Source organism: Heterodontus francisci, chromosome 1 (genome assembly GCF_036365525.1).
Source record: "Heterodontus francisci isolate sHetFra1 chromosome 1, sHetFra1.hap1, whole genome shotgun sequence".
Taxonomy (NCBI): Eukaryota; Metazoa; Chordata; class Chondrichthyes; order Heterodontiformes; family Heterodontidae; genus Heterodontus; species Heterodontus francisci.
The window spans coordinates 121,190,724-121,206,343 of record NC_090371.1 but is presented as its reverse complement, the minus strand read 5'-3'; the positions used below and the strand labels follow the sequence as shown (position 1 = coordinate 121,206,343).

At 42.4% G+C, this 15,620-nt stretch overlaps 1 protein-coding gene across 4 annotated transcripts in view; it reads left to right on the top strand.

The window, feature by feature from the left end:
* The window catches only part of cep135 (centrosomal protein 135), a 213,324-nt gene that overhangs the window by 34,736 nt on the left and 162,968 nt on the right, over nt 1–15,620 (top strand). For all 4 annotated transcript variants that reach the window (XM_068035035.1, XM_068035028.1, XM_068035029.1 and 1 more), the window contains exons 5-6: nt 7,294–7,435; nt 14,420–14,504. In XM_068035035.1, the coding sequence (XP_067891136.1) occupies nt 7,294–7,435; nt 14,420–14,504 (227 nt within the window). The remainder of the gene's footprint in view (nt 1–7,293; nt 7,436–14,419; nt 14,505–15,620) is intronic.

The window sequence follows — 15,620 nt, the reverse complement described above, 5'->3', positions numbered from 1 at the left end:
ACTGTCTTGGCGTGGAGTGGGGGCAGGAGGAGGTGTTGGTGAGAGTGGAAATCACTTGCAATTGAATATCATTTCAAAATCTTAGTCGTTTTAGCGTATTGGAGTGTTTTGAGTTTTCGTGTACAAAAAATAGATATGAAGAAAGTAAAAATATCTTGTAAATTAACTACTTTGAAAATATTTTCATAGTTTTAATTGAGCTATATTGTGTAGAAAATACTATTGAGAACCAGGTTGAATATAGAAGGGCCAGAGGGGAAGTGAAAAAGCAAATAAGAGAAACAGAGAGAGCATTAACATTGAAGGGAATCCCAACGTTTTCTATAGATATATAAATAGTGAAAAGGTGGTAAAAGGAGGAGTGGGGCCAATTAGGGACCACCAAGGGGATTTATGCATGGAGACAGAGGGCATAGCTGAGGTATTAAATGAATACTTTGCATCTGTCTTTACCAAGGAAGAAGATGCAACCCAGGCAATGAAGAATGAGGAGGCAATTCAGACACTAGAGGGTTTAAAATTGATAAGGTGGACCTATTAGATAGGCTGTCTGTACATAAAATGAATAAAGCATCAAGACCAGATGGGATGCATCCAAGGATACTGAGGGAAGTGAGGGTGGAAATCGCGGAGGCACTGGCCATAATTTTTCAGTCTTCGTAGACTCAGGGGTGGTGCCAGAGGACTGGAGAATTGCAAACGTTACACCCTTGTTCAAAAAAGGATGTAAAGATAAGCCCAGCAACTGCAGGCCAGTCAGTTTAACTTCGGTGGTAGATTCAGGACAAAATTAATAGTCACATAGACAGATGCAGGTTAATTAAAGCCAGCATAGATTTCTTAAGGGAGAATCAGGACGGCACAGTGGTTAGCACCGCAGCCTCATAGCTCCAGCGACCCGGGTTCGGTTCTGGGTACTTCCTGTGCGGTGTTTGCAAGTTCTCCCTGTGACTGCGTGGGTTTCCGTCGGGTGCTCTGGTTTCCTCCCACAGCCAAAGAGTGTAGGTAGGTGGTAGGAGAATTGAGGGAAAGTGGGGATGTGGTAGGGAATATGGGGTTAATGTAGGATTAGTATAAAATGGGTGGTTGTTGGTCGGCACAGACTCGGTGGGCCGAAGGGCCTGTTTCAGTGCTGTATGACTCTATGACTTTATGACTCTAATCATGTTTAACTAACTTGCTGAAGTTTTTTGAGAAGGTTACAGAGTGTTGATGAGGGCACTGCAGTTGATGTGGTGTACATGGACTTTCAAAAAGCATTTGATACAGTGCAAACAACAGACTTGTGAGCAAATAAAAGGGATGGTAGCAACATGGATATGGAATTGGCTGAGTGACAGGAAACAAAGAGTAATGGTTAATGGATGTTTTTCAGGCTGGAGGATGGTTTGTTCTGGAGTTCCCCAGCGGTCAGTGTTGGGACCCTTGCTTTTCTTGATATATATTAATGACTTAGACCTTGGTGTACAGGGCACAATTTCAAAGTTTATGGATGATACAGAGCTTGGAAGCAATGTGAACTGTGAGGAGGATAGTGTAGAACTGCAAAAGGACATAGACAAGTTGGCGGAATGGTTGGACAAGTGGCCAATGAAGTTCAATGCAGAGAAATGTGAAGTGATTCATTTTGGTGGGAAGAACATGGAGAGACAATATAAAAAAAGGGTACAATTCTAAAAGGGTTGCAGGAGCAGAGGGATCTGGGTGTATATGTGCATAAGTCATTGAAGGTGGCAGGATAGGTTCAGAGAGCAGTTAATAAAGCATACAGTATCCTGGGCTTTATTAATAAGAGTGTAGCGTACAAGAGCTACGAAGTTATGTTGAACTTGTATAAGACACTAGTTCAGCCTCAGCTGGAGCATTGCATCCAGTTCTGGGCGCCGCACTTTAGGAAAGACGTGAGGGAGTTGGAGAGAGTACAGAAAAGGTTCATGAGAATGGTTCCAGGGATGAGGAATTTCAGTTATTAAGATAGATTGGAGAAGTTAGGACAACTTAACTGGAGAAGGTGGCTCTACAAATTCCCCATCCTCAATGATGGGAAAGCCCAGCACATCAGTGCAAAAGATAAGGCTGAAGCATTTGCAACAATCTTCAGCCAGAAGTCCCAAGTTGATGATCCATCTCAGCCTCCTCCTGAAGTCCCTAGCATCACAGGTGCCTGTCTTCAGCCAATTCAATTCACTCTAGAGAAATCGCCAAGCCTGTTTGTGAAGAAGACTCTGAGACTAGGATGCATTGGTGGAGATTGTTTATTGCTTGTCACAGAGCTTACTGCTGCTCTCCAAACAACACCACCAGCCAGTGCTGGCTGGCACTTTACATATGCACACTTGAATACATTTAACTAATTAACACCCAACACCTGTTCACCCTATTATCTTGAACTACCAGGTATTTATCATCCATTAACAGAACTTCAGACACTGACATACGTGATATCAAGAAACGAATGAAGGTACTGGATCCGCAAAGGCTATGGGCCCTGACAACATTCCGGCAATAGTACGGAAGACTTGTGCTCCAGAACTTGCCAGGCTCTGGCCAAGTTGTTCCAATACAGCTACAACACTGTCATCTACCCGACAATGTGAAAAATGGCCCAGATTTGTCTTGTACACAAAAAGCAGAACAAGTCCAACCCGGCCAATTATCGCCTCATCAGTCTACTCTCAATATTCAGTAAAGTGAAGGAAGATGTTGTCGCCAGTGCTGTCAAGCGGCACTTGCTTAGCAATAACCTGCTCACAGACGCTCAGTTTGGGTTCCAGCAGGGCCACTCAGCTCCTGACCTCATTACAGCCTTGGTTCAAACATGGACAAAAGAGCTGAACTCAAGAGATGAAGTGAGAGTGACTGCCCTTGACATCAAGGCAGCATTTGACTGAGTTTGGCATCAAGGAACTCGAGCAAAACTGGAGTCAATGGGAATTGGGGAAAACTTTCTGCTGGTTGGAGTCATACCTAGCGCAAATGAAGATGGTTGTGGTTGTTGGAGGTCAATCATCTGAGCTCCAGGACATCACTTCAGGAGTTCCTCAGGATAGTGTCCTAGGCCCAACCATCTTCACCTGCTGCCTTCTATCATAAGGTCAGAAGAGGGGATGTTCACTGATGATTGCATAATGTTCAGCACCATTCGCGATTCCTCAGATATTGAAGCAGTCTGTGTAAAAATGCAGCAAAAGCTGGACAGCATCTTGATTTAGACTAATAAATGGCAAGTAACATTTGTGCCATCTCCAACAAGAGGGAATCTAACCTTCTCCCTTGGCATTCAGTGGCATTACAATCGCTGAATCCCCCACTATCAACATCCTGGGGGTTACCATTAACCAGAAACTGAACTGGAGTTGCCACATAAATACCGTGACTCCAAGAGCAGGTCAGAGGTTCAGAATCCTGCGGCGAGTAACTTACGGCCTGATTCCCCAAAGCCTGTCCACCAACTACAAGGTATAAGTCAGGAGTCTGATGGAATACTGTCACTTGCCTGGATGGGTGCAGCTCCAATGACACTCAGAAAGCTCAGCATCATCAGGACAAAACAGTCTGCTTGATTGGCACCCATCCACCACCTTCACCACCGATGCAGAGTGACAGCAGCGTGTACCATCGACAAGATGCACTGCATCAACGCACTAATGCTCCTTAGACAGCACCTTCCAAACCCACGAGCTCTACCACCTAGAACGACAAGGGCAGCAGATGCATGGGAACATCACCACCTGCAAGTTCCCCTCCACACCGCACATATCCTGACTTGGAACTGTATCGACGTTGCTTCACTGTCGTTGGGTCAGAATCCTGGAACTCCCTTCCTAACAGCACTGTAGGTGTATCTACCCCACATGGACTGCAGCAGTTCAAGAAGGCAGCTCACCACCACCACCTCAAGGGCAATGAAGGATGGGCAATAAATGCTGGCCTAGCCAGCAATGCCCACATCCAATGAATGAATAAAAAAAATCTCGGTGCTTCTGCCTTGTGGTTGGAAAATAATTTTTTTATTCGTTCATGGCATGTGGGTGTCGCTGGCTAGGCTAGCATTTATGCCCATCCCTAATTGCACTTGAGAAGATGGTGGTCAGCAGCCTTCTTGAATTGCTGCAGTCCTTGTCTTTTGTTAATAAATGAAGTTTAGAATATATCTACAACTTTTTGCCAATCTAAATTTGTGAGGATCTAAAAATAAGTTAGGCTTCAAAAAAAACTTCCATTAGAATTTGTATCTCAACAGTAGGAAGTGAGACAAGTATTGGAATAAATAAAGAATTCTTAAAGAACCTTTAACGGGTAAATTTATTAAATTGTGTTGCACGTATCTTCCGATAAAGCACTACCCCATCATTACTGAATGGATTTGTTGCCCAAGAATATTTTGGGATACAGTATATGAGTAATTTGAAACTTGACATATGGTGCAAGTGTCGTTCCTGAGAGGAACAGGTAACTTTTGGACCTATGGGGTGGAATTTTCCTGGGCCAAAGAGGCAGGTCTGGATGCATTTGCGGGATTAAATCCCCTAAAAATGATGTCGGGAGTGGATCCTGACATCATCCTGCCCTTTTTTGAGTTTCACCGGGGTAGGCTCGAAGGCAAGCAAGGGTGCTGTTGGGTGAATAATTAAAATAAACAAATGGCTCATTTAACAGCCAGCGCACCTGTTTCCTGACCTGTCAGCAACTTGCCAGAGTCACTGAGACAAGTGCACAGCAGGGAAGACTTCTTCTGTGATACTGACAAGCTGGGAAGCCTTTGATTGGTAAAACTGAAGAGCTCCAGCGATGGCCAGATGAGAGACTGCCTTTCATCATACTTCTCTGAAAGAGTGCTATCACTGCTTGACAGGTGAAAGCCAACTTCTTGAAAGGCACTTCACCTGTCTGGCACTTCACTCACCTTCAGCTGCACTTCCCTCCTGCTAACCTTCACCACAGCATGGGAGCAGCTTATGCAGCTCCACTTTGCACCTCTGATGAGGGACAAGAGGAAAAGCAACAACAACACCAACAACACCACCAGCAGGAGCCAGAACAACAGCAGCACCAGCTGCCCTCTTCTCAATCTCATGCCTCTCCACAGGGCAGAGGGGATGGACACAGAGGAAGGAGGCAAGACCCACAACAGAGCTTACAGGCAGAGGCTCAGCTCTCTGAATATGTCTGAGAATCAGTGCCTGAGGAGGCTCAGGCTCTCATGGCAGGTCGGCACTGACATCTGCAGCCTCCTGGAATAAGACCCCCTTCTCAGTGGACCAGGTGGCATGCATTGCCATTGACTGATGAGTTGCTTGTCATGGAGGGTCACCCAAATACCCCCACTCTGAGTCTTTGCCTGTGCCAAGATTGTGTGCTCTTTTCTGCAAGGAGAGAAGGAAAAGAGGTGTGAGTGTTCATAATGGATTGTGTGGAGAGGAGGGTGGATTGTGGAGGGTGACTGTGAGACGTGTGCAAGGGGGCAATAGGGTGAAGGTGTGTTGGCTACTCAGATGGGGATGTGAGGAGATGTCTGGAGCGAAAGGTGTGCTGTCATGAGGAGTGCTGTGCAGGGGTAAGTCAGAGTGTGGGGCTTGGCACCTGAAAGTGTTATGCCACTCACCTGTCATGTCCTCCTGAGAACCTGGATCCTCTGTGCACTGTCTCCAGGTTGGAGGGACCACACTCATGCTGCTGACTACCTGAGTCATTTCCATCCATGACTGCTTGGTTGGAGAGGCTGTTCTCTTCCTCTTGTGCTTAGGAGAGTTCACCTCACTGTAGTCCTCAGATCCTGCAGTTGGACCTCCAGGTAAGAGTGAGAGACCTGGGGAAGCAGCCTTCACAGGATCCTCTCCATTCCTGTGGTTGCCGCAGCCATAGTAACCCATGTTGGGGTCTCTTTAATTAGAAATCTTTCCTTTGACAGATCCAGCACAAGGCTCCACCCACCCTCCCAGATTGGCCAAGGACCAAGGAGGTGGGATGCTAATGCCGTGGCTCAGTTAAAGAACCTCATCAAAGCCTGTGCCTTCACCATTCAAGTTCCCAATGTGCAAATGGTCCCACCATTTGGTCAGAGTCTAAGTTGGGAAAATTCTACCTATCGTTTCCAAAGCTTTCCACTACAGGGAGTTTCCCCGCTTCATGTCTGAATATTAACTAATTATTCAAGATTGATTGTGAGTGTTTGTCAAAAACTCCATTATTGTTGTATCATGTGACTACCAGGATGGTAAATGGTGAGCCAGCTGGCGCGGTGGTTATAATATTCATGTTGATGCTGGATAATAACCATAAGATTCTGCCTAATGTGCAATAGGAGGTTATCAGGAAAAATCAAACTTTCCTGCAAAAGTTAGCAATTTATTTTGCACCCCTCTCCTGAAAGTGGTGATGCAGCTTTTAATATTTCACCCAATTACCAATATGTGCATCTCGATAAGCTATATTACCATGGGGGCATCACACCCAAGCCTGATATCTGTCATGTAAATCCATACATACATGCATACCTTCATGTGCACACCTTTCCAGTAGTGGATCACTGGATAAGAGTTGGAACCATGGACAGCTTCTTCTGTGGCATGTGGATCCTGAGGCCAATAGTAGTGGCCCAATATCCGTTCAATTGCACACTCATGAGCAGCCTGAGACTGTCTTTGTTTGGAAAGTTTGTACCCTACCACAATAGAAATTACCCACTGAATCACTGGTATGTGACTACCTTTTGCTATTTTTGTCACTGCAGAGCTTTGATACTGACTTGATGAAATCCCTTCTTGTGATACCGATGGTACCAATGAACTGTCAGATCTGCTCTGTAACTCCTGGTTAATTACAGTGTAGAACATTGTAGATATACATATATGGATCAGAAAGACAACAAAATATGACCTTGCAGTCATGCCATCACAATAGCACTAACATCATGTAAATGCTTAGTAAATAATATTGCATCACAGAAGGTTAGGTCACAAAATTACATCATAGAACAAATAGACCAGTGTAACCCAGTTACCAAGAATTTTGTATACTCCTGCAAGGAGGAAGATTACCGAGATCAGGGGTCGAAATGTTGTCAAACTGTAGAGATGTGAAAAAGTGTTGGGGTAGTTTATTTTGTTTAAATCACAAAGTTATTTCAAAGCTGTGCCTGAAAGTAAAGGAACGGGATCTGGCAAACCAGTCTTAGTGTCGTGTCAAATATGGAACGTATGTACAGTGCAATATGAAGAGAACTGGGCATTGAAATTAAATCTAAAATATTAAAATTTATTGCAAAACAAATGACATTTTTTCCTTTTGCAGGTGGTAGAAAGCGCACCATCCCATTCCGCCGACAACGAATGCAAATTGATCAGCCAATCCCTCCTTCAGGAATTGCATCAGCACCACAAATTCATACTGAAGATCCTTATTTTATGGACCTCTTGAGTGTGGCCGATAATAGGTATTTATAATTTATAACTGAACAGTAAAGCTAGATCAATTGAATTAGTATAGAACTTAATAATGACAAGTAAAATAGTTTATTCTTAAGATAGTGAAATAGAACATTAGATTGTAGGTTCAAATGGAGCGTATGGTTGTCCAAGATAATTCTTTTGGATCAAAACTTAGGTAAGATGAGTAAAGTGGATAGTTTCCCACTTCAGACTGCAAAATGAGGGACTCTGCATTTACAAAGACTAAGTTCAGCAGAATGGAATCTGCAAAAATGCCTTGCAGGCAAGTGATCCGCAGGATTTTAGTTACTGGAGCACATAGAACCCACATAGATGTAGATGGAGAATAAGACCTGCAAGTTGTTGAAAGCAATATAAATTAATGGTTCCTTTCAGAAACACAAGTGATAAGTTATAGTTTTGGGGTTTCTGCGCTTATAGATTTTCTCACGTTCAACATCTGGTCACTACCGTAGGTTGACCTTGCGTCTACTCTGATCTGCAATGCTTCTTTTTCTAATCATTATGTAGTTAAACAATAGCATGACTCAGGCTCCATAGACCAGCTACTGGAATGTATCACAGAATTGATACACTGTGCCGGGTGGCACAGTGGCACAGTGGCGCAGTGGTTAGCACCGCAGCCTCACAGCTCCAGCGACCCGGGTTCAATTCTGGGTACTGCCTGTGTGGAGTTTGCAAGTTCTACCTGTGTCTGCGTGGGTTTCCTCCGGGTGCTCCGGTTTCCTCCCACATGCCAAAAGACTTGCAGGTTGATAGGTAAATTGGCCATTATAAATTGCTCCTAGTATAGGTAGGTGGTAGGGAAATATAGGGACAGGTGGGGATGTGGTAGGAATATGGAATTAGTGTAGGATTAGTATAAATGGGTGGTTGATGGTCGGCACAGACTCGGTGGGCCGAAGGGCCTGTTTCAGTGCTGTATCTCTAAAACAAAACAAAACAAAAACAAATTGTTACAGCACAGAAGGAGGTCAGTTGGTCTGTCTTGTCTGCGCTGGCTCTCCAAAGGAGCAATTTATCTGAGCCACTCCCCTACCACCTTCTCCCCATGCATATTCTTCTTTTTCAGATAACAATCCAATTCCCTCTTGAATGCCTTGATTGAAACTGCCTCCACCACACACTCAGGGAGTGCATTCCAGTTCCTAACCACTCGCTGCATAAAAAAATTTTTCCTCATGTCGCCATTGCTTCTTTTGCCAATTACTTTAAATCTGCACCCTCTTGTTCTCCGTCCTTCCACCGATGGGAACAGTTTTTCCCTATCTACTCTGTCCAGACCCCTCATGATTTTGAACACCTCTATTAAATCTCCTCTCAACCTTCTCTTTTCTAATAAAAATAGTCCCAACTTCTCCAAGCTATCTACATAACTGAAGTTCCTCCTCCCTGGAACCGTTCTTGTGAATCTTTTCTGCGCTGTCTCTAATGCCTTCACACCTTTCCTAAAGTGTGGCACCCAGAACTGAAGGCAATACTCTAGTTGCAACCGAACCAGTGTTTTATACATGTTTAACATAACTTCCTTGCTTTTGTACTCTATGCCCCTATTAATAAAGCCTCGGATGCTATATGCTTTATTAACCATTTGAATTTTTCCTTCACTACCGACGGTAGACTGGATGAACACTCTCATATAGGTGAGATGCCGGCTTCAAACCAACAGATTTTCTTTTATGTAGATGAATGAACACTGCCCCGTTTTACACAGGGAGATATATTTTTGCTCCACTCTTGATGTATAAGGTGACAAAGTCGCAACTTGCTTTCTCTCTAATAATGGTGATGGCCAATTAAGCAGCTAACAGGAGAAGGAAGCTCTTTTATTTGTTCCAGTGATGTTGGCATTGCTAGCAGGCCTGCATGTGTTGCCCATCCCTAATTGCCCTTGAACTGAGTGAACCATTTCTGAGGGCAGTTAAGAGCCAACTACATTGCTGTGGATCTGGAGTCTCATGTAGGCCAAACCAGGTAAGGATGGCATATTTCTTTCCCTAAAGGAAACCTGATGGGTTTTTACAACAATCGATGATAGTTTCGTGGCACCATTATTGAGACTAGCTTTCAGTTCCAGATTTTTAAAAAATTTAATTGAATTTAAATTTCACCAGCTGCCCTGGTCAGATTTGAACTGTATCCTAGGGCATTAGCCCAGGCCTCTGGATAACTACTAAAATAAAAGCAAAATACTGCGGATGCTGGAAATCTGAAACAAAAACAAGAAATGCTGGAATCACTCAGCAGGTCTGACAGCATCTGTGGAAAGAGAAGCAGAGTTAACGTTTCGGGTCAGTGACCCTTCTTCGGGTCACTTCTTCTTCTTCCGAAGAAGGGTCACTGACCCGAAACGTTAACTCTGCTTCTCTTTCCACAGATGCTGCCAGACCTGCTGAGTGATTCCAGCATTTCTTGTTTTTGCCTCTGGATAACTAGTCTGGTGACGTTACCACTGTCTCCCTGCTATGAACATATTGATCCACAAGAATGCTGGTGTCCGGCACATAAGTGCAAAAGAAAATATTGATGGGTTTCCAACCATCTTTGGCTAGAAGTGCCAATGATCCTTATCTGTCAATCTTCAGCCAATACATTTCACTCCACGTGACAGCAAGAAACATCTGAGTGCACTGGACACAGGCCTGGCTAGGAACATTGACAACATCCTGGCTGTAGTTCAGAAATCTATCCTCCAGAATTAGCCATGCACCTAGTCAAACTATTTCAGTACAGCTACAACACTGGCATTTACCTGACTGGAAAATTGCCTGAGCAGGCACTGTCCGCAAAAAGCAGGACAGAGAGAACCCGACCAATTACTGCACTACTAGCCTACTACCAATCATCAGCAACATAATGAAAAGAGTCATCAGCAGTGCTATCAAGCGGCACTTGCTCACCAATAACCTACTCATGAAGACTCAGTTTGGGCCACTTAGCTCCGGACTTCATAATAACATTGTTACAAACATGGACACAAGCTGAAGTCGAGAGATGAGTTGAGAGTGACTGCCCTTTAATATCAAAGCAGCATTTGACCGAGTGTGGCACCGAGGAGCCCTTGTAAAACTGAAGTGAATGGGTGTCTGGGAGAAACTCTCCATTGGGCAAGAGTCATAACAGATACAAAGGAGGATGGTTGTTGTTGTTGGATGCCAATTATCTCATCCTGTGGACATTGATACAGGAGTTCCTCAGAGCAGTATCCTAGGTCAAACTATCTTCAGCTGCAAAATCAGTGGCCTTCCCTCAGCGAAGATCAGAAGTGGAGCTTTAATAAAAGCAAAATACTGCGGATGCTGGAAATCTGAAATAAAAACAAGAAATGCTGGAACCACTCAGCAGGTCTGGCAGCATCTGTGGAAAGAGAAGCAGAGTTAACGTTTCGGATCAGTGATCCTTCTTCGGAACTAGCAAATATTTGTGGAGCTGTTTACTGATGATTGCACAGTGTCCATTGGCAGTTCCTCAGATAATAAAGCAGTCCATGCCCACATTCAGCAAGACCTGGGCAACATCTGTCCTTGTGCTGATAACTGAGAAGTAACACTTGTGCCACCCAAGTGCTAGGCAATGACCATCTCCAATAAGTGAGATCCTAACCATCTCTCTTGCCAGTCAATAATATGATCATCGCTGAGACTCTCACCATCACCATCAGTAGTCACCATTGACCAGGAACTGAACTGGTTATTACAACAGGTCAGACACTGTATATTCTGTGGTGAGTGGCTCCCCAAAGCCTTTGCACCGTTTAAAAGGTGCAAGTCAGGATTTTGATGGAATATTCTCCATTTAACTGGATGGGTACAACTCCAGCAACACTTCAGAAGCTCAACACTATCCAGGGCAAAGACATCTACTTGATCAGCACCTCATCCTCTAGCCCAGTAGTTCTCAAACTTTTTCGTCCACGGTCGACTTAGGCAGGGCAAAAGACCCCGCAGACCACCTGCTGGTCCTGCCTGTACTGTTTTCGCTTGCCACCGCAAAAAAATCTCGTCAGACTTAATGGAAAGAATACCACTGTTTTTGATGAGACACCAATGAGGTGATATCTGGTTTCAAATTGGAGAGCTTCAGTCTCATGTCGGGCTTCACGTTCAGCCGGATCGTCATCTTTGTTTTCAGCCCCACTAGTGTTGAAAATCAATCTTGCAGTTGTATGTTGTAATGGTAACATAAATCTTGCTTATAAAACTACAGTGTTGTTGTTCGCGCTTAAGACAACTTGTGCTGTGCATGATTCAAATGTAATTGAGATTTTAAACTCATATGTTAGAATTTGCAAACCTTAGAAGTTTATTCCTTTAAAAGAACTGTAATTTCTATTATAACACATATATGTTAATTTTCAATCAATCTGTATATCATATTGCTATTCTATCAGGAAAAAAACACTGAATAAGAATCAGCATTTTTAGTAGAACTTATACGGGAACTTGACTTCTATACTGTTAAATGTGCTCAGTCTTTAATAATTACAACCCATGCTGAATGAGCAAATACAAAACCAGGCGGTGAAAAATATATTTTCCTTCATGCAATAGTAGATCATGTCACAGCTGAAAAATTGCAATGGGCAGCACAAGTGCTGTATAACTGAATATTGGTACTGGCAAGTGATAGAAAGAATGCCGCATAGGAAGAGGCCGCATGGAAAGGAAAAGATGAGATGATGGGGCTGTGTATGGGCACACATAAAAGAACAACAAGAAGATTAACTGTCAGAAAAGAGGAGAATGTATTGGCACCATCTTGTGCTGTAGATTGGCAGCTTGATTACCATAACTGATGTTACAGTGGATTGGAAGTGCCTTGGGAGAGATGGTAATAAAATGAATGTGATGCTATCATTTGTCTCAACTATATTTTACTTCACAAAATGCAGTTGAGTTAATGTCAGATGAATTAACACAGCAAATTTGAAATGCTTTTGTTTTTGTTACATTTGGCTATAATTATTTTCTTTTTACTGTTATACATGATGCTTTATACATTTTAATGGAAAAAAATCATAATTTGAGCATGTAAATATGCAAACATATGTATTTTAAATTCTAATGTTAATGAAGAGCTGACAGGACAGCCATTTGCTAACATTTAAATGATTAGTTCAGGGTTTGATTTCAGTTACTTGTGGTATGATCTAAAGGCCTGCTCCAGTCTGCAAATGAGACCCGACCCGACCTGATCATCAGTTAACTTACCTTCTGTTTTTCACTCGTTCCTTACCTGCACAAGCTTAAAATAACTAACAAAATCACCTTTGAAGTCCAAAAAGTAAATTAACATTAGAGTCACTTACCTGAGGTTGTGAGAGAGCGTGTCCGATCCGGTCTGACCTGACTTGAGCCTGAATACCGGACCCGGAAGTGCAACCCAACCCGTGTTCAGGTCGGGTAGCAGGCCTTTAGTATGATCGTCCAGCAAACAATGTGACTCTAACTCATTGGTCCAGGTATTGACTTTAGTACAGCGTAGGAAGAAAAGTCGGCCATTAGATTCCTTGAGCTTGTTTCATTCAAGTAGGTCATAGCTGATCTCTACCTCAACTCCATTTGCCTGCCTTTGATCCATAATGCCTTATAGCCTTATCCAATAAAATATTCATCTAGCCTTTTGAGAGGGAATTCCACATTTGTTACGACTGAGGCAGGAGGAGTGAAATGTTAATTCAGTCCCACTTCTCCACAGGTCACAACATATAAATAAATGTTCTCACTTACCAAAACCTTCTGTGCTGTAAGACTCTATGACTTTAAAACAATCAATTAGATACTCTATTTGTCCCCAGAATAAAGCACACCAACCAGGTTTCTTTACTAAACAACGAAATTATCCATTTATTATAAACCAAGTCTTAACCAATAATTAAGTAAATATATAGACGCGAATTGAGATATTAAAGCCTCTTTTTTTCCCCTAGCCCTCACACACACACACACACACACACACACACACACACACACACACTCATACACAACCGGTTAACTGGCAGGGTGGGGGGAGAATTTTGTTTGCACCTGTTACTAAGAAATAGAAGGAATAAAAAAAATTAGACTGCAGAGAAGATATAGAAGAAAGCCCTTTGTTTTGGTGTGGTGTCCCAAAGTTCAGTAGGTGGCTGCCACTCTGAATCTTCCTAGGCGACGTTGATGAACAGTCTGTTTGGGTTAGCGTTCAAAGAAATTCAGTTACAGAAGGCTGCCTTAGGTATTCCATCAGGTGTGCAGCAACAAAGCTTTCAGTTCTCTCACATTCGATGCAAAGGTCTTTTAAAGATGCAAGTTTTCTGCAAACATTCAGGATTTCTTCAAAATACAGGAGGCAGCAGTACAGCTTCATACAGGGTTTGCTTTTCAAGAGCAGGGATTCTTCAAAGAGCGGGGACAGTGGTTTGCATTTTCTTCTGATCTCCTGGCAGGTCAATAAGCAAATTCCAACTGCCTCTTTTAGTCCAAAAAACAGCTGGCTTTTAACAGTTTAAAATGAAACCAACTTTTTTCCAGGCAAGTCTTATGATAATCATAAATCCTGCCTTGTCGATAAGCAAAAGCTTGAGTCAAAACACAACCCCTCGCTATGTTTGCTTGAAGCCATGTGCCTTCCAGTAAAAACTTGTTTACTGGTCAACTGTTTGTTGACCTTTTATATAAAAAAAACACCGACAAAGTTCAACAATCTCTAGATGTCTATGAAATCCTTTTCAGTTTAAAAAAAAATATAGATTCTCAAGTTTTAACAAAAAATGGAAACCTTTCAACTACCCTTTGAGTGGAAATTTCACTAAATGGCCTAGCACTAATTTTAATATTGTGCCCCCTTGTTCTGGAAACCCAATTTTCATTAACTGATTTTCTTTAAAAACGTAATTTGTTCTTCCTCCATTATATACTTGTTCCTCTCAGAGAGACAGATAATCCTTATTTGAACTTTACTTGTGACTTTTTGTGATTTTTTTGCAGAATACTGGATCTACAGTCTACTGTTGATGAGCTGAAGAATGAACTGGAAAAATCAGATCGTGGGATGAGAAAATTCCGGAGGCAGGTGAGATGGTCGTATCTGAACACACAAACTTTTGATGTTTGTTACGTTTCTTTTTAAAAACGAATGGGAGTCATTTTCAAAATGGCAAATATATATCTTGATTTTTTATCAAACTGACGTCAAGCAAAGTCCTGCTTCTGAATTCTAACAAAATGTGTTCAGTACCTCATTCGCAAAAGACTTTATTGCTTTTATTGTACATGAAGTACCTTTTTGGTTTGAAGATGAATTAAAAGGCAAATAAATTAAATTGTCCTCCATTGAAGGTGTCCAACTATCTCTCAAGCCCCATTTTCCAGCCTTCAAAGCTCAGCCAAGTTGTTTCTTATATGACCAAGGGGCAATTGTGTACATATGTTTTTGACCCTCCTTAGCTTGATAATTGGAAAAGACTGCTCCAACATTGGTGGACTTACTTGAGGAAGAAATGTTTTACCGCCAATCAGAGAATAGTCTTTACCAATCTTCCAGGTTTGGGAGGTTCAAAAGACTTCTTCATTCCTTCAAAATAGGCAGTTGCAGAGGGTGACTGCCAGCAGTGTATAGAGCAGACAGTGCTGGAGGAGATCCGGTTTGGCAACAGGATTGCAGGCAGTGATGGAGAAATCTTGACCGTGTCAGAAAACATAGAGTGAGAAGTACTAGCTAGAGCAAAGGTAAGCAAGGAGCTGGTAATTTTTGCATGAGGTTCTGAATTATTTAGTATTTGGATTCAAATGTGTTTGTATCTAGTACTGTATACTATATAGGGTCTTTGAATTATTTTAGGGTATGGATGTCTGATTTAAAATATCATTTTAATATATGGCAATATGATTTTTTATGAATGCCTTTGGGGATTAGTACACACATTGCAGCCAGTCCTTTCAAAGTCTGTAACATTGGGGAGTATTTGTTTAAATGTTTGTAAATCACTCAGATAAGAGTAGGAATGTTTTATTAGAAAATAAGTAATTGTGTTGCAGTGGTGTTTAATTATGATTCTGTCTGATTCTAATGTATTATAGTCATGTGATACTTTTCCAGTTGTAGCAAATGGTTGCATTTCCTTGATGTCTGTGTTGTTTCTCAGTTACCTCTTGTTGCTGTATTTAAAGTCCATTGAATGCAGCCTGG